Source organism: Physeter macrocephalus, chromosome 16 (assembly GCF_002837175.3).
Source record: "Physeter macrocephalus isolate SW-GA chromosome 16, ASM283717v5, whole genome shotgun sequence".
In the NCBI taxonomy this organism is placed as follows: domain Eukaryota; kingdom Metazoa; phylum Chordata; class Mammalia; order Artiodactyla; family Physeteridae; genus Physeter; species Physeter macrocephalus.
In genome coordinates, this window is record NC_041229.1 from 5,579,697 (window position 1) to 5,598,427 (window position 18,731).

General features: G+C 49.3%; 2 protein-coding genes across 3 annotated transcripts in view; one reads left to right on the forward strand and one right to left on the reverse strand.

Annotated features, from left to right (window-relative positions):
- FLI1 (Fli-1 proto-oncogene, ETS transcription factor) overlaps nt 1–14,311 on the reverse strand; it is a 115,140-nt gene extending 100,829 nt beyond the window's left edge. The window contains exon 1 of the mRNA XM_007129605.4: nt 13,572–14,311. Coding sequence (XP_007129667.1) covers nt 13,572–13,589 — 18 coding nt within the window. The 5' untranslated portion in view covers nt 13,590–14,311. The remainder of the gene's footprint in view (nt 1–13,571) is intronic.
- LOC112066907 (uncharacterized) lies at nt 12,410–16,886 on the forward strand. Of its 2 annotated transcripts, none has more exons than XM_024131312.3 (4): nt 12,410–12,949; nt 14,275–14,880; nt 15,141–15,234; nt 15,779–16,884. In XM_024131312.3, the coding sequence occupies exons 1-4, from the start codon at nt 12,866–12,868 to the stop codon at nt 15,853–15,855; spliced, it is 861 nt and encodes a 286-aa protein (XP_023987080.2). In that variant the 5' UTR covers nt 12,410–12,865; the 3' UTR covers nt 15,856–16,884. The 2 variants fall into 2 exon arrangements, with proteins under 2 accessions (XP_023987080.2, XP_023987079.2); XM_024131311.3 differs by having other exon boundaries at nt 12,411–12,949; nt 15,085–15,234; nt 15,779–16,886.
- Nucleotides 16,887–18,731: the final 1,845 nt, after the last annotated feature.

Below are 18,731 nucleotides of genomic sequence, written 5' to 3' on the forward strand. Positions count from 1 at the left end.
CCTCAAGTCCCTGACCTCTAGGGAAGTCCTGTGTTGCACCAGAGACCCCATTTGAGCCAGATTACCTATACCCATTGACTGGATATGCTCTTACTGTTGAGAAAACCAAGGTCAGCACAGTCGACCCTTCTTTCGGCGGGTTCCTCATCCCCAGGTGTAACCAACCGCGGATGTAGCAGTATTTCTGACCCGCGGTTGGTTGAATCTGTGGATGGGGAAGCCGCGGCTACGCAGGGCTGACCGTAAGGGACTTGAGCATGGGCGGATTTTGGTATCCATGGTGGAACCAAGCCACTGGGGATACTGGGGGACAACTGTACCTATATGGTTTTCTACAGACAGCAATCTGTGGGCTGGGAGAGATAACGCATGGATCTTTGTTCTAGGATTCCTGACTGGTCAAGGACTTAGGTACAGGGCTGGAGGCAGAGTGCAGAGCTGGGAGAAGAAAGATCTCATGCACTTATGTATAGGTGCAGACATTCTAACCCTTTTCCCCCGGCATCCCCAAAGCAGGTTATGTGAGGCTTAGCACCTGCCCTCACGCACTCCCCTCACGCCATATAGTTTCTGAGTGGTTTTCCTCTCTGAGATCACCTCTTCAACGCATTTACACCTAGAGATGATTACACTGAGGACTGGGTTGGGAAAAATCAATAGGAATTACCCATGATAATGCCTCTTGTCTTAAAAATACCTCTCTTGCCAGGGGAGTGACATTTCCGTTTCAGTTGTTTTCTATTTCAAATCAGTGATCTTTGTAAAGAGAAGAGCGGCACTTGGGTGGCTGCATGACTGCTTAGCTGCCTGGGTGGCTCCTATGGAAAGTGCTGAGTGTGATCCCACAGGAGAATTACACAATGTCAGGGATAAGACTGAAAGGCAAAGAAAGCAGGAACGCCTGTGGATTCGATGAGTCTTGCTGTCTTTGCTTCTGGAAACACCCTTATGGTGGAATGTGTGGTTTGGGGGAATGGATACCTGAGTTCTACTGCCAGGGTCTCCTGCCCAGTTCTCATCTTTAGACACATCACACCTTGAAGACTCAGTCACCTCTTCTGTGCAATGGCCTCTTGTGTTCTAACAATCTCAGGGGTAACTCAAGTTGGCAACTTGCAATATTTGCATTGGGGAATTTGACAGAGATACAAGCGGCTCTCTTAGTGTTCTCTTCTCGCCTTTCAGAAATAACGTGTAGAGGAAGAGGTAAGGCCAAGTGGTAAGGGGTGATACGGCACCCTCCAGGCCAAAGGAGAAAGCAGCGCCTTTATCCCAATCTCTGGAATGTCTTCTTCAGTTGATGTCAATGACCCTTTGGATATAATTTGAAGCTTCTTTTCTTATATGCATGTTTCTAGAGTTAGAACTGCAAACACAAATAGGCTGAAATCTCTACGTAAGAGAGTTTCTTTGCTGATGGATTATGTTGAATCAGGGTAACCAAAGCACAAACCCTATACACAGAGATGTTCCATGTGACTCCTGAAGGTGTGTGTGTGTGTGGGGTCGGGGGGCTCATGCAGTGTCAGTGAGGAGAATGGGTTAATTCTCCCGCTTTGAAAGAAATCAAACTACAGCTATGATGAGTTTGAGTGCCTCCTTGACCCTGATCATTGCACCCAGGGTCCACCATGATGCCATACACAGTGCCAGGAAAAAAACGCAAAGCCAGGCACCGGGCCTCCGCATTGAGAATGAAAAGTTTAAAATAATAGGTTCTTCAGTGCTAAATGATGTTTGGTTCCAAGGATCCTTGGAGCTATGGTTTTCTTTGTTCTGCCAAAGGAAAAAGGAAATACATCAGGAAGCTGGGCCGGTCCACAGGAAGTCTCACTTGAGCTGATAAAAGGAACTGATGTGAGGTGGCTGGGGATGCAGTTATAAGTCAATCAGCCTTGAAATAACAAGAAATGCTATTCAGGAGAAACTGGAGCCTGAAGTTAGCCTTTCTCGATGATTTCCTTTTAACCCTGCAAAACATTCCTTTCTTTGTGTTTTGTAGAACACCCCCCCCGCCAAAACCAGGATTTTTTTTTTAGTGTGTGTATATGAGTGAAAGAGAATGAAAAAGACAGCACAGCAGGGTGCAGAAGGAAGTATTGTCAAGTCACAGAATATGCTATTCTCTACTGAGCTACAGAACTTTTTTTTTTTTTTTAATCATTTTGGTAGCTCATTAAAGTAAAACAGAACCTGTTGGTTTCATCCCTGCTTGCCTGCCTGCTCTACAGTATACCTGCCAGCTAAGTCAGGCAGCGACTCTTACCTGGGCAATAGAGGGCTGAGGCCTTCTTCAGGAGAGGGTGTGGAGGGTAGAGCGAGGCCACGAACCTGCCCAGCTCAGGCTGAGGGTGGGAGTCTCTTAGACAAACCCCACTGCCACTTGCAAGGTCCTCAAGAGACGGGTTGGACGTGTGTGTGTCAGACTGGCTACAGATCACAGTGGCTAAGCTCTATGAACTTCAGAGGCTAACAGGATAAGGTTCAAATCATTGCTTTTCCACTTTCTATCTTGATGGCCTCGGGTAAGTTACTTCACCTCTCCAAAATGAAAGAGTACATACAGCATAGGATTGTTTCAAGGATCAAAAGGGAATATGTCCTAGAGAACAGACTTGTGGTTGCCAAGGGGAGGGGAGAAGGAGGAGGGATGGATTGGGAATTTGGGTTGAATAGATGCAAACTATTATATGTAGAATGGATAAACAACAAGGTCCTACTGTATAGCTCAGGGAACTATATTCAATATCCTGTGATAGACCAAAATGGAAAAGAATATGAAAATGAACGTACATATATGTATAACTGAATCACTTTGCTGTACAGCAGAAATTAACACAACATTGTAAATCAACTATACTTGAATTAAATACTTTTTTTTTTAAGTATGTCCATAAAAAAAAAAAAAAAGTATGTCCATAAAGGTGAAAACAGATATTGGCACATAGTAAGAGCTCGATAAATAGCTCCTTCTTTTTCTTCTTCTGACTGTGATTACCCATCCTCAATGCTATTCCCCTCAGATGGAAGGTGAGTGCATCTTTTACTCCCAGGTGAGGGGTAAGGAAAAAATGGCCTCAGCAAGGGCCATTGGGGCTCCTGCAAAATGGTGGGTGATATGGTTTCAAACTGAACTGGGGCCTTTCAGGGTTGACTGTGTTTGCCCAAAGCCTAGCACCACTTCCTGTTTTAAGAAGAAGAAGAAAAAAAGCCTCCCAGAAAACTCATTAAGAGGCTCAAAATTCTTCCTGGACATCAAATATGTCCTCAAAATAAAAAATGTTTGTTTTTTTTTTAAAGAGTTAAGTGTAAATGAATCAAAACCAGACGAATTCAATTTCCCTTCAATTAAACAGAATTTTTTTAAAGTCCAAGGAAAAGGCACTTGGGACCAAATGTGTTTTGGGTTTTAAATGAGACCAAATTTTGGGAAAGAGTGTAAGACCCCAAAGCAGAGTCAGGCCCCATTGTTAGCTTACATTAATGCAAAGGGATTAACACAGCTCCAGTGTCATTTGGTAATAAAAACACCAGCTCACAGAAATTCAGGAAGCACCTCCTAAGACCCCCCCAGCCTCCAACTGGCTGCAGGAACACTCTATGACTTATCCTTGGGATTGCGGAGAAGAGCCACATGGGCCCAGATGGAACTTCTGGGAGAAGTTCAGTCACCCACGCCCCCAAATAAGAAATGCTTTTAAAGCCTGCCTGGGATCAGAGTCTTATAAACACGGGAGCTAAAAGAAACTTTTGAAATCATACCTTCAATTTATAGATGAGAAAATCTTTAACATGAGGAAATTTACACAAATGCTGATGGCGTGAAGTGACTTGTCTAAGATCTCAGAGCTCGTTTGGGGTAGAGCTGGAGCTAGAATTCAGGTCCCCAGATCCTTGGCTGGACAATTTTTCTCCGTATTTTACTGTGAAAATGGGATCCCCAAATCTCTGAGATCAGCACACTGGGGCTACAACGACGGTGCTCAGCTTATTTTTTACAAATCTATTTCTAATTGTCCCTCTTCATTTTTTACATCAGTTTTTTAAATTATAAAAGTAATATATACTAGTGATTGAAAAAGCCAAATACCACATGTTTATAGTGTGAAAAGTAAAAGTCTACTTTTCCCTGCCCAGAGGCAGCCACTGTTTAAAAACAAAACAAAACAAAACAAAAAAGCAAAGCAAAACATTGAAAACGCACACATATGTATGATGATTATTTATGCATAGACAATTTCTGGAAGGGTCTATCCAGAAACAAACAAACAAATAAATAAATATTTTCAATTTTTCTTTTACAGAAATGGGACCACATATTTTGTAATTTGCATTTTCCCATGTATTAGTATACCTTGGAGAACCTTCTAAATCAGTGTATATAGACAACTGATTTTATTCCATTCAACAAATGCATGATTTTTTTTATATGAGTCTTCTAAAATTTATTTGTCTAGTTCCGTATTGATGGACGTTTAGATTCTTTTCAGTTTTTGCCATTACAAACAATGCTACAGTAAACATCTTGTACGTGTATCTTTGGTATCCGAGTGAACATGTCTGTGTGATACATTTTTTATTTGGAATTATTATCAAATTTGTATAAATACTTAACATCGCCATAATTGTTTCCAAATTGCATTCCAGAATGAGTGTACCAAGTTAGAGTTCCACCAGCAGGGATAGAGAGCGACATTTCCCCTTATTCTTTCTAACATGAGGCATTATCAAGCTGTTTTAATCTGTGCTATCCTCATAGGCGATAACTGTTGGAACTTCATTAATTTCATTTGAATATATCCATGCTTGAGATTCTTTTCATATGCTTCTTGGCCATTTGCATTTCTTTTTTTAGCAGTTATTTGTAGCATTTTTGCCTATTTTTCTGCTAAGAGGTCTACCTTTTGTTTATTGATTTGTAAATAGTCTTTATATCTTAGGACATGTGCCCTCTGTTTGATGTATGGGAAATATTCTTTCTCAGTTTCTCATTTATCTTTTCACTTTACTTATGGCATTTTTCTTTACATTAATATATAGAGGAACTAGAGCTGAGAAAGGGAGAATAATAATAAGAAGGAGTTTCCTTGGCTGAAGCCCTGGACTTCCAAAAATGTCCATACAATGGACTAGTATCGCCAAGAATAAAGGGTCAATGGAAATTATAAGCTGGGTGTTACTCTTGGGAAAATGTGCCTATATTTCCTTATAATAAAAAGCCACAAATAAAGATTCCCCCAGTGAATAATGCTTCTTTTGGAAGCTCCAAGAGTCGGAGCTTAAAATCAGTAAGCAGAGAAACTTCTACTCTCTAGAAGCCTGGAAGAAACAGTGAAGGCATCCTGCTCTTGTTCGTTAATGTGGAGTTCTGTGGAGCTGTGCCTTGCAATGGTTTTCAACACTTAGTTGAATGAGTAAATGCACGAGTATGAATTAAGTGATAAATACCTGAAGACAAAAGGACTCTCAGGTATAAGCATTTTGATGCATATATGCATATGCATAAGTATATGCATCTATATAGATTGCAAAAGCACTGACAACTCACGAGCTGAGTAATTTTATAATATTAACCTGTTTGTTTTCACATTTCTGCTACATGAACAATATTGCGAAATTGTTCACACTCAGACTTCTTCCCACGAAAAATCAGTGAATTCCCATATATTCGGACCTAACAACCCTGCTCCTGGTATGTTAGATTCCAGTAGACACGAGAAAACCACATATGTCTAGAAATGCGGAGTTAAAGCTCCCGTGACACCTGTAATGCTGGCCGCCTGCAGGTGTGCCCTGGGATGTGACATACCGTCTTTTGTTACCTGGGATTCATGGCACTGTCTGAGAAAATGGGCCCTGCTGTGGGGAACACATTTCACATTTCAAGTCTACATCCTCCCGGAAGTGGCTTGAAAAATTACGTACTCTGGAATTTTGATCATGATCTAAATGGCAGGCACATTGCTCCCCAAAGATGGGAACTGTCTCAAATATTCAGTATTTTGGTTCATTTTTGTGAGTATAAGCCATTTTGAAGCTGTTATAAAGTTGATCTGAGTTATCTGAAAGTGCATCTGAACACATAATCGCTGATCCTACTTGGAAAGATGGTGATAACACTCCGAGTTTTTGGTTTGCTTGGGTGAAATGTCAGTATTTCTAAGTGAGGTGATGGGCCCAGCAAACCTATGAAAGTCTGTCAGACCGGTCTGAATTTCCATAGAAATTGGATTTGAGTTTCAGGGAAACAACTTTTCCTTTTGTCTCTTCTCACTTACTCTCTGCTGACTCATTCTCAAAAGGAACTAAAGTGGTAGCCCAGGATAGATGGCCCCGTTGAAAAGACAGCTTGTGGTGAAATCTCTAGAACAACTACGAAAGAACACACAGTCAAAGGAGGGAAAGGATAATCACATTTTTATGAGATCTGGTGAAACAGAGTTTCTCCTGCCTCTCTTGACTCCATATTTAATAAACAAACATCTTTAAACACAGCTGATAGCATGGTCTGGCGGCCTGAATTTATCACTGGTTTTCTAATCTTTTCTGCTGCTCACTTCTTACGGCCTCTGATAAGTGATGGAGCCGCTTCCATCTCCATTTCTTAAGGAGCAGGATGAGAATAGGAAGTCTTCTGAAATTTGTACAATTACCTAGATCATCCCTCTATTAAAAATTTTGTGATTCCTCCTTTCTATGTATTTGGTAAGACCCAAATTCTTTCTTATGGTATCTAAGGTCGTCCATAATCTAATTCCACCCAATATTTCCACTCTTACCTTCTCCTTCATATGCCCCCCCATCACAAAAGTATTCCACTTTCCTAGAAAGCCCCCGAACCATATTTTCCTGTGCAAGTCCTACCCATCCTTCAAAGCCAAGAGGCAGTGTGGCTGGTGTGTAGAAAAAAACAAGTATTCTGGAAACAGAAACCCCGGGCTTGAAAACCAAATCTATCACCTATTAGCTGTCATCTTAAGCAAGTTACCTAACCTCTCTGAACCTTCATTTCTCCCCGATAAAACAGAGTTGTGATGATATTACTTCCTGTAGGGCTGTTTTGAGGATTAAATGCAAGGGTGTATGTGAAAGTACTCTGTAAACAGAAGGGACTAAACACATAACTCTCATTATTCGGTCTTTCTGTGTCTCTCCAGTTGAAATTGCTCTTTTGTTCCTTGAGGCTAGCAGAACACTACTGCATTCTGCTGTGCAAACACACACACACACACACACACACACACACACACACACACACACACACACACAGCTTCTCCTCCTGCTCTGTCTTGAGGGCGGCAGCCCTTTCGCCACCAGCCTGGTGTCTTGATAGCATTTAATACCTAGTTCAGCTCCTGCCTAACAGCCATGCGGCAGACCTACTGACCTGCGTTGCTACAGCTGGCATCAGCTTACGATGCCAATGGGACTAAGGTGACAAATTCCCATAAGGCCAGCTAGCTTTGTACGGAAAAGGGTTATTCCATAGATTGTCTAATTCTGTCAAATGTCCAAGATATTGGTCCTACGGGTGATAATGTGGGGATAGACACACCCCATCCATTGCCTCCGGGGAAACATCTCAAAGTCCGTGGGCTACTGATGTTGGGTCTATCAGGTCAGTAGAAGAATTAGAGTGACGTCACTTAGTAATACTGTCCCACTGATGAATTAACATGTGAAAGGGATGAACACTATACATAAACATCATTAAAGCCACAGAAAATGAAACAGTGCGTAGTCTTCTGCAGAGAGAAAGACACCTGCACAGCTCTGAGATTTCCAAAAGTGCTATTATGGCTGGTTGAAGATTTTGTGAGATTGTGTGTGTGTGTGTGTGTGTGTGTGTGTGGATAGTGGCCAATGGCCTTTAGTCTTCTCAGTTTGTCACAAAACAACAAAAGATAGAAAGACTGTTTCAAGACAGGCCAAAAAAAGAAAGTCTTGTTATTCAAAACTAAACAAAACAAAAAAATTATTCTATACCTACATAATGCAACTGCATGTCTAAAATAAATGAAAATAGTAGGGTTTTTTTTTTCATTCTAACTCTAGACCCTAATCTGAAAATCTTTCTATCAAGCTTCAGGTAGAATGAGACTTTTCCTACAGAAGACGAGGACCTTGCCGATGGCCTGAGTGTTGACTTACAATCTGGGGATATTTTCTGACGTTTGAGGGAAGATAAAGGCCTCAGACCATGCGAAATTCTGCCTGGTGGTTCATCATCATAAAATTTTCCCAACTCTTTTTTTTTTTTTTTTTTTTTGGCTGGGGCAACTCAGTGCTAGCATTTGTCTAATATTACATTTCTAGAAAAGAGGTTTGGTTTAAATCAACCACCTTTCAAAACCAATACCAAATTAACTGGTTGACCCCAAATAGAAAGAGACATCGAAATCTTAAATCTTACATAATGTGGTTATTATTGAAGACCTACTTAATACACAGACTACATATCTTGGGCCACAAGATATTTTCTAATGCATCTGAATATATTTTATTTAAATAGTCAAATATTCAATTATTAAAAGAATTGAAATAGGAATTCAGCCCACCTGTCCCTGGTCTGTAGAGGGACCTATTGGCTATTTAAGTAAAATACTCTATTTTTTGTTGTCTCCTGATTATGGAGACCTTGTTTGTCTACAGAAAGAGAAGGGTTTATTTTGGAAAAAATATATATATATTATGTAAAAATCCTATCCAGAAATTTCGGATTTTTTTATCAATTATAGAAATAATTCAAGATGGTAGCAATACATTTTTCATTAAATAACAGAAGTGTCTTTAGTCTAAAGAGTCAGATTCTCCATGAATCTATATATTTTTAATGCAAACCACCCATTTAAAAAAAAATTATTTATTTATGGCTGTGTTGGGTCTTCGTTTCTGTGCGAGGGCTTTCTCTGGTTGTGAGCGGGGGCCACTCTTCATCGCGGTGCACGGGCCTCTCACTATCGCGGCCTCTCTTGTTGCGGAGCACAGGCTGCAGAAGCACAGGCTCAGTAATTGTGGCTCACGGGCCCAGTTGCTCCGCGGCACGTGGGATCTTCCCAGACCAGGGCTCGAACCCGTGTCCCCTGCATTGGCAGGCAGATTCTCAACCACTGCGCCACCAGGGAAGCCCTCCATGATATTTTTTAAAAGCTTATCACTCTGTCTCTGTCCCTCTCTGTGCGTCTCTGTTTCTGTCTCTCTGTCTGTCTGTTTCTCTTTCACACACATACATGCACACACACAGAAACACACTGCCTCCAGGGTCCTATAACTCATAAAAATGTAAAGAAAGCAAATAAAATGTTCATGGTATAGTGGAAAGAACACTAGCCTGAGGGTTAGGAACCCTGCATTCTCACCCTGACTCTGTCACTAGTCAACCATGTGATCTTGGATAATTCAGTAAACTCTGGGCCTCAGTTTCCCTTCCCATAAAAGGAGGATATGGAGCTAAATAATCTCTAAAGCTCTAAAGCTGCAAACCTGAAAACTTGAAGTTGCACAGCAGCCGAAGTGGTAGAAATTATTCACAAACAAATAGGATTCATCGTCTGGTAACTCGCCGAGGGAGGCAATTCTATGTGGTCACGGGACAGAGAAAAAGACACAGCCTGCTTCGCCCGGAGTTCTCGTGAATCTAGGCGCTACGAAGGCTAATTAACAGATGCAGGTGGGTGAGCGGTTCACTCTCAGAGTGAAGATAGCATCCACCTCTAATGACAGAAGTAAAGCCTTCGTTCCCGGGTATCCATCTCTCTGCTGCTTTCTCCCGGGATCCCATCCTGAAGTTTCCCGTCTGGACATGCACTGTCAGTGGTAACCTGCAGCCTGGGCCAGTCTGGCTCATGGACTCTGCTGGTTTTCAAAGCCCAGCTGTCACCTCAACCCTCCTTTCCCGTTTTGCTCTCCCAACATGTACTGGTTGTGTGATGCTGAGGTAAAGGGTGAAAGCTGATAGTATCTCTGCTCAACTGCCACTTCATTGCAAGCATCCTCCCTGACCATTCTGACTGATACAACCACATCGCTTTCTATCCCCAAACCTGCTTTACTGTTCTTCAGAAGTTGTATCACCCTGGACATAGAATTATTTATTTATGTGACTGTCACCTCCACCAGAGTGTAGATTCCAGCAGGGTTTTGACCCCTGTTTTATCCTCAACACATAAACAAGAGCCTTGGAACATAAGAGACCCCTAATTAAGATCCATAGCATTAATGAAATACCTATTATTATAAATCCATACCCATGATCTAATTTTCTGGCCAATCGATCCCCACAAGCCCTGTCCCCAAGGAGAAATTCAACTAAGGTACAGTCAACGAAGGTACCAGACTTTATTGAATCCTTACCGTGACCTATGGCAAGGAGGTACTTTGGCCCCATTTTATAGATGAGAAAACTGAGCCTCCAGGAGCTTAGTGCCTTGTTATAGGACATGCAGCAACTGAGCAGCAGAACTGAGAATGAACCCAGGTTTTCTGACTCGGAGTCCCCAGTTCATTTCCCTATTTCATTCACCAGGTCTGCATTTTCTCTGACTGTTTCCCCATCTTTAATGGTACCATGTGCATTGACTGAATCAAGCTTCCATAGATGAAATAAGTAGATTCAATTGAAGACTGCCTAGAACTAAGATGCGATTTTGGAAACCAGGTCATTCTTAAAGCAGCAACCCGTATCACGTGCTTTTCAACAACTGATACCATCACCGTGGGGAGCAGGGTGGTATAGGGTGTTGTTTAATATTTAGGCTAACTTATCTGTGGCAAAAGAACAGTAGAAGGCCTCCTGCAAATTTTGGTGCTCCCAACATGATGCTCGGAGCCTTCCCAGGAGATATTCATGAAGAGGAGAAGAGAGCGTAATACAGAAGGACTTATAATAACAAAGGTGATGAAGTTAAGATTTTGTAATCACACGAAGTTGTGCAAATTATGCACAAAGTAAAAAGCTTCTGCAAAGGAATCCAGGCTTCCCTGGCATTCTGGACCAAACAGCTCCCCAGTGATGAGACCCAGAGGTATTTTGAAATATAAGTATCCTTCATATATGAGGAAGAAATACACAGGTGCATAAAAATCACATGCCAGGATTAGTCAAAGATGACTTGTCAAGGCCATTCAAACTGGGAACACACATTCTGAATCTGTGTCTACAAATTCGACATGGTATGTGGTGTCTTCTGACCTCTCTCAGCCTAGAACTGGATTTCGTGGACACGTAGGTACATGTTCTTGCAAGAGCATGTGAGCGTGATATTTTAGGAACTGAAAGGATTGGAGAGGCACTATTGTAGAGGTAATTTAGTCCCACTATTTCACTTTTACAAAGAGTTTGAAGCTCATACTGGCTGAATGAACTGTGCATCCTTGCATAGAGACGAGAACTGCCCTGGCCTCTCTTTGTCCACTGTCTTCTCCAAACGCAGTGTTTGAACCAATGTGAGAGTGGGGTCTGGGAACCCCAAGATCCGAAGGTCACCCATGAACAGGAAACTGTGGCTTTCACACAATTTCAATACCAAAGTATACACTAAACACTCAATCCTTCAGAACGCTGGGCAGTGAAGAAGCCTGCTTGAAAAGCCACTGCTCTGCCCACCAGCAGAGCAGCCAGGATCAGAGACAAAGGTGCTCCGGGGGAGGGTCTGGACGGGACCCACAGGCTCCCATCACCCAGGTGAGAAGGAATCCTGTCACTCCCACCCTGGCATGAAGTGCCAGGGCCCTGGTCTAAGCTTGTTCTCATTGACGGCCATGCCAATCCCTGTGTATGCAGCTAAAGAGGTTAGCACATCCTGGGTTCACAGACCACAGCTTCCTCCCTACCCTCAGGGCCTGTGCCGAGAGGTCTGAGCATCGGGGAGATATTGCTTCACTCCTCCTTAGGGTGTCCACATCAAGACCCTGGAGCCATCTTACCACCCTTCCGGGTCAGCTGGGGGCCTTCTGGGTAAGTGGCAAGGATCCTAGTGAGAGGAATTTTCTAGAGTGGAGCATCTTATTACTAAACCAGGGATACTGAGACACTTGCACACACCCACCAATGAGAAGAGAAACTGGCATGAAATGACCGGTGGGTGACCACCTCCCTACAGGAATGCCCTCTCGCCCATTCCTCACCTAGGCACTTTAAGCTGGAGGAACCCGGCTCACAGGGGCTCCCTTCAACCCAATACAATCAGTAATCTCATCTCCACATTTTCAAGTTCCTGCTGTTGGTGCCTTTTACTTAAGTCAGCATATTTCAAACTTTCAGAGAAAAAAAAAACTTAGAAAATAAAAACCACTACCCCACCCAAATGATAAAAATCTCCTGAATTCTCCAAGCCCAACATCCTCTTCCTCAGCCCTGAGCAAAGACTTGATTCCTTTGGGTTCTGGGAATGGCAGGCTCTGCCAGTCTCCACCTCACCAGCCTAATAGCTTTTCCAGACCGACTCGGGCTTGGTGTTGGGGGACAGCCTCGCAGCCAACTCCTGGTCCCATTCATTCCTCTCGGGCCTCTTAAGGCCAGTCTCATTAGGGGCTGTCCCTCCTCTCTGCTTCTGGCTCCACTTCCCCCTTCCAGAGGGAGCAGGCAGTCAAGCCTCGTGAAGTCTGCGGTGAAAGCCAGACCCTCACCCGTCCCTCTGGGCTGCACTTGGCAACGTGGACCCAGGCGCGAGGCGCGGGGTGAGGCTAGGGGCTGGGGGGTAGGATTTGGCCGCCCGGCAGTCGTCCGGGCCGCCGGCTCAGGGCCGCTCACTTTAGGAGGAGCGGCTCCGCAGGCGCGGGACCCTCTTCGAGAGGCCGGTGGGAGCCCGGGCGCGGAGTGCGCGAGCTGGGCGTGCGGAGCGGCGCGGACCGGCCGGGAAAAAAGATGCCCCGGCGGAGGAGCGGCGAGGCCGGCCCGTTAGTCCCGAGGAGCCGGCAGCTCCCGAGCGCCGAGAGCCCGGCAACAGAGGTACCAAGAGGAAGGGAAACCGGCCCGCGCTGACATGTAAACAGGGCTTCCATCTGGAGCGGCCCGCGCACACAGACCCCCCAGACACACTCACTCGCACCCCGATCCGCCTGCAACCAATCCACTTGCTCGGCCCTGGGCCCTCCCGGCAGGGGCCCGGGCTGCTGGCGGCTGCCCGCCCGCCCCCGCCGTCTTCGGCCTCGGGGGAGAGGAAGCCGGCCGCCGGGCGGGTGCCCGGGGCCGGGGTGCCCGGCTCGCCGGGTGGGAGTGGTGGCCCCGGAGGTCTCCGGCCCCCGGCTGCGATCGGCGCCCGGCTCCCCGGGTTTCACGCCGCCGCCGCCGCCCCCGCCCGCAGCCCGGCCGGCAGCGCGGTGGGAGGGGGCCGGGCTCCGCTCCGGGCAAGGGGTGCGGGGGAGATCGCCCTCGGCGGGGAGCCCGGCGGGGAGCCCCCGCCTGCGAGACTCGCCACCCGAGCGCGGGAGGAGACGGCGCGAAGCCGGGGCGCGGAAGGAAGGGAGATTGGCCACGTCTTCCGGGACCCCGGCGCCCCGCGCCCAGCCTGCCAGCCGCCTCGCCGCCCCGGCCAACCCCGGCGCTCCGCGCCCACCGCCCGGTCGCTTACCTTAATAGTCCCGTCCATTTGGCCAAGACTGCAGCCGAGCCCCCCAATATTCCACACATTGACCCGGTTACAGCCTGACCTCGCAGCCTCTTCGGATTAGCCCGGCGCGGCCTCTCTGGCGCCCTGGGCCCTCCCTGCGTGCCCCCCGCGAGCGCCCTGCCCTCGCTCCCCTGTGCACGTTTGTTGTTGTAGCGGAGCGAAAAAGAGACAGTTAACCGGATGAAACTTTTTTTCAGCTAATTTTGGGAAGTGACTTCACTTTGCGAATGGGGAGGAAGTCCTATCTCTCTCTCTCTCTCTCTCTCTCTCTCTCTCTCTCTCTGTCTCTCGCTCTCCTCTCTCTTCTCTTCTCTCCCCTCTGCTCTCCCTCGTCTTCCCTCTCCCCCCCCCTCACACCCCCTCTTCCTCCCCTCCGCGGGTCCTGCTTTTCGCATCACACACACTATATAAATACACGCGGAGATGCCCAGATACATTCATGCGCTGCGCACACAGGATACTTGCTCCCGGGAGATAAGAGCGAGCTGGGAACAATGCCGGGGTCCACGCCCGGCGCCCGCGCCCTGATTCCCGCAGTCTGCATGCCTCCCCCCACACCTTCCCCCAAAGTCCAGCACCGAACGCCTTTGGCCTCCTTCCTTTCCAGGGGCCGTTGGCCGAAGGTGGCCCTCCTGACTCATTCACTTTCCGTTTCTTCCCACAGATACGTTCATTAATGTTTTTTCCAGCCGGAGTCAAACTTTTTCGGGGGTGGGGGGGGAGGCGGGGGGCGGGAGAGTTTACTCGGGCTAGGGATAACCAGGAGCCTACTGCCCGGGAAGATCCGGACGCAGACCGAAGCCGACCAACCATTAGAAAGTGCATCCAATGGGAATTTTTCCACTTGGGCCCTCGGCTGCGGAGTCGCGCAGACTCCCGGAGCGGCTCACCCATCGACGCGGACTCGGGGCGGTTTCGGACGGACCCCGGCAGTCGGGGGCGTGGACTCGGCTCTCAGCGAGCTGTTAGCGGAGGGACGCACGCGGGGAGGAGCGCCTCGGCCCCTCCGCTACTGGGGAGGTCCTGGCGCCCGCCGAGGGCCGGGACCTGCGGCACCCCAGGCCACTGCTCCGCGCCTTCTAGGGTCGACCCCCTGGCACACACCCCGACCCGATGGCCCAAGCCCTGGCACTCGGGTCAAAGCCGCCTATGCAATGCCACCTTGGGCCCCAAGAAACCTACACTACGGCGAGACGATCCCTCCAGGCTGGCCGGCGGGTCTCCAAAACACAGCAGGCAACATCCCCACACCGACCCAGACTTCTCCCTGGTGAGACCCCCGGGGCCGGGTTTCCAAACCATCATCCCCACCCCGCCGTGAGGCCAACCTCCCCTCGGCCCGCCTTGTCGGGCCCCGCCACCCGGAGACCTCCCGGGTCCCTCCGCAGTGCCGCCGCCCGCTCCAGTTGGCGCAGCGAGGGGACCCCCGGCGCTCTCGGCCTGACTCGCTTCTCCCCGACCTCCTCCGAAACAGGTTACCTTGTCCACGCTCTCCAGACCACGCTTTGAACTTTCTCACTTTTATTTAAGAGTCCACCCGGAGAAAGAGGAAAAAAAATCCAGAGGAGATCCGAGTCAATTGGAAAGAAAAATTCTCAAAAGGGTGTCCACAGCGGCGAAAAAGGTGACTTATTAATTCTTTATTTCTTCAGGAGCAGTTGAGCCCCAGAGCTCGCTGGCCTCCCTCCCTCCCCCCACCCCCCTCTCGAAATTAGTCTCATCAATTCAGCTCCAATTTTGGGTTCGAATACAGACACGGGTCTGAACGTGACCAGACCTGGAGTGGCGGGTGCAGCTTGCCAGCAATTGTGACTCGGTGTGCGTACGGGGGAGAGGGGTGGGGGGATGGGGTGGGGGTGGGATGGGGGCCGGGCCGGCCCCCCCCACCTCCTGTCTGCTTCTCAATCCAGGGGTCTGCTCGGGGGCTCCCCTGGGACCGCCACATCTGGTTACCGCTAGCGGGGTCAGTCCCCCCCTTTGCCTGGGGCCACCAGTTCTGGAGTTCAATTAAAAGAAATCAGGCTTAACCCTTTCCTCCCCTCGGCCCCGACGCCCGCCCTCTCTCTCTTCCCTTCAGCGTTTCCACATGCTTTCCAGAGAGGAAAGAGGTTAAAGGGAAAGGAAGAATGAATTACATCCTTTCAAACCCCAAATTGTTTCCTTTTCAGCCCAGACTCTGCCGACCTTCAAACGACAACAAGGCTTTCAGGAGGGAGCGGGGAGACCACTTCCCACACGGACCTGACCAGAAACCCGGCACCCCCGGCCACGTTCCCCCTCTTTCAGGCAGAGAGAACTGCAGTCTACCGCCGGAGGCCCCCTTCCTGGTGCTGGGCAAACACTCAGGCCTTTAAAGGCCACCGCAGGCCAGCCAGCGTCTCCCCCTTCTACACCCGGTCTTCCTAGTACTTGAGAAGGCACCTCTGTGGCACAACATTAGCCGGGTGTCTCTTCCCAACTCCTGTCCAGCCTGGCAAATAACAGATTGGCTTCACTGCTCTGATCAGTAAGTCACCCAACACCTCTAGTACCCCCAACTCCTTTTAGCAGGAGCTGCCTCTCCCCTAGGGAGAACTCAATGTGGAACTAGATTAAAATGAGGACTTGCCCTCCTGTTTGAGCTGTGGAACTCAACAGCACTTTCTGTTTCTGCCTGTAAAACCAAAGCTTCTGGCAATTTCGTAATTTTGAAGATGGTGGGGAGGGGGGAAGAGGCTGGCAGTGGTACAGCTGTCACCCCTTAGCGACTCACTGGCTGGCACTGGGGCCGTGGCTTTGAGTGTTTACCAGCCCCTCTGTCAGATGCTCCTGTCCGTTCACAAGGTCCTCCACCCAGAAAGAAGAGCCCCCCAACTCTGAAGAGCGCTCTGAGGGAATCTGAGTCTCCCTGTGACCCGCATTGGCATGGCAGTGGGCAGGGCTGCCCACTTATGTAACTCTGGGTTTGATGTCCCACTCCACTACTGCTGCTGCTTTTTTAAATCCTGAAGGGGGAAAAAAGCCCTAACCAAACACAACAGTAAACAAGTCTGCCCTGTTTAATGTGGTTACCACCAGACATCTGGAAAGATGGTTTGATCCTGGCAGCTCACATTGTTTTCACGAGCAGCCAAAGAGAATATTTCGAATGTTTGCATTGAGACAAATTGATAGAGAGCCTGTGGTGAGGCAGCTACAGATGAAAACGGTCTTGGAGCTGGGGAGGGGGACTCCTTCCCCTTCTCTCTTCTCACCCCTCTTCTGCCCTCTCCCCTCCCCCTCCTCTCCCTTCTCCTGGCCCAGCTAGGGGCTGGTTACCCCAGCCCACGCATTTGCTCACACCCTCTTTCCTGGCTCACCAGAGACTGTCCCGCCTCTCCCTTTCCCAGACTGGGCAGGGCTGGTGACCAGGAGCTGATGCCCAGTACCATCCTGCCCCACTCCGACAGCCCAGGCTGGCTTTCAAGGCAGGGGCAGCTCACAGCCAAGGGAGCCGAGCCCGCACTGAAAACAAAAGCTAGCAACCGGGGGTCGGGGTTGCGGTGCGGTGCGGGGCGGGGGGGGGGACCAAAAAAAGAGCCCACCACACGTTTCTGAGTCTAAGGTCACTTGCAGAAAGCATGCCCACGGGGGCGAACACTCGGGGAACCTTTGGACTTGGAGCATTTTCATTGCAACTGTGGTGGGGCGACTTGCCTCGCACCGTCCGCACTTGACAGTATTTTCAAAGATGCGGAAGTCCTGCTTCCCCCGGGAGGGGAGCGGCGGGGTGAAACGTGTCTTGGCTCGCTCAATGTCAGCCCTTTTGACCCGGTCAAGACTTTCCAGACGCGGCTTCCCGGGCTTCTTCGGTCCCAGCCCGGGTTGGGGGTGGGAGAACGCGACAACCGGAGCCGGGTCCCTGGGGTGCCTCCAGACCTCGGGACCTCCGGTCACTTGAAACCCCGAAAGATGCCAGGCTTGGCAGGGCGTCTCGGGCGGGTCCTTCCCCTTTCGTCCTCCCTCCTCCCGGCCCCCTCCGGTCCGGCGGCCTCGGCGGGTATTCGAGCTGGCAAGGGGGGTGGGGGAGGGCGCGCGGGGGAGGGATGGGCGAACGAGCGCCAAAACTCCAGACTGCACAACTGCAGCTTCAAGTGTCTGGCCCCTCGCTCGAGGCCATAATTAATTTGAGATTTATTTTTATTGGAGAACTCGAGTCTCGTCTGACCTTAGCCAAACAAGGCAGCTCGAGCCGCCCCTGGATGCGCTTGAATGCCGGGGAATATTTCTGCAGGAAGGCTCTGCAGGCGCGCCTGCTTTGAATTTGTTTCTCAGACTTCATCGACTCACAGATTGAAGGAAGATTTAGAGCCTCTGCTGGCCCGGCCCGCTCCCCACGCTCGTTCTTGCCTTAGCGCCAAGAGGGTTCAAAACGCTACGTGGGAGGCCGCGGCGGCGGGAGGGCCCGGGAGGGGGAGGGTCTCTGCGCCCCGAGCCCCTGGCGCTCCGGGGCCGGGTCCCCAGACCACGCGGCGTCGAGGAGGAAATCCCAGGGGAGTCCGAGACTGACCAGAGAGCGCAGGCTGACAAGAGGTGGAGACCAGCCAGGTGCCGGGACCCTCACCCGGTGGCGGCGCCTAGACGGGGGCTTTGGGGGGAAGGGAGAATTCAGCCTTTCCAAATCTCCAGCCGCGCTGCCTCCCAGCCGCCCCAAACAGCATGCAAAGTACAGACCTGTGTCCTTGAAACGCCGTTTCAGGACCTGCCGGCCAGATGCTGCCCCTGGGCCGTGCCGTTGCGAACATTCTGGGGCTACCAGCCTCTTTTCGTCTGGTTGGGGGGAGTCTCCCCCAGAATGCAGCGTGGGCTGAACCAGCACGCTGGTTGGAGGGGGAGCGAGAACAAGGAGTCTGGGAGACTCGTAAAGAGGGAAAGTGGGGGACCCTGCCAGTCTCCAGGGGGGCGGCAAGGGGTCTTCGGGGATGTGCTCCTGGCGCTGGGATTGACAAGTGCTTTGCCCAGTGCGGGCACCTCGCAAGGACATCGTCAGGGTTCCTCCACTGGGTCTCCTGCCCCTCCCCGATACCTGCAAGTGGAACGTCCTGGTTGAACATTCGCATTGGGAAACCCGGCTCCTTGGGTTTATATTCTAGCTCTGCACTT

What these genes read in the sequence shown, in the direction of transcription:
- LOC112066907 (XM_024131311.3), top strand. Translation starts at nt 12,866, where the DNA reads ATGCCCCGGCGGAGGAGCGGCGAGGCCGGCCCGTTAGTCCCGAGGAGC. An exon ending in CCGAGAGCCCGGCAACAGAG is followed by an intron (nt 12,950 to 14,274) that starts GTACCAAGAGGA and finishes TTCTTCCCACAG; the next exon opens with ATACGTTCATTAATGTTTTT. An exon ending in TGTCCACAGCGGCGAAAAAG is followed by an intron (nt 15,235 to 15,778) that starts GTGACTTATTAA and finishes TTTCCTTTTCAG; the next exon opens with CCCAGACTCTGCCGACCTTC.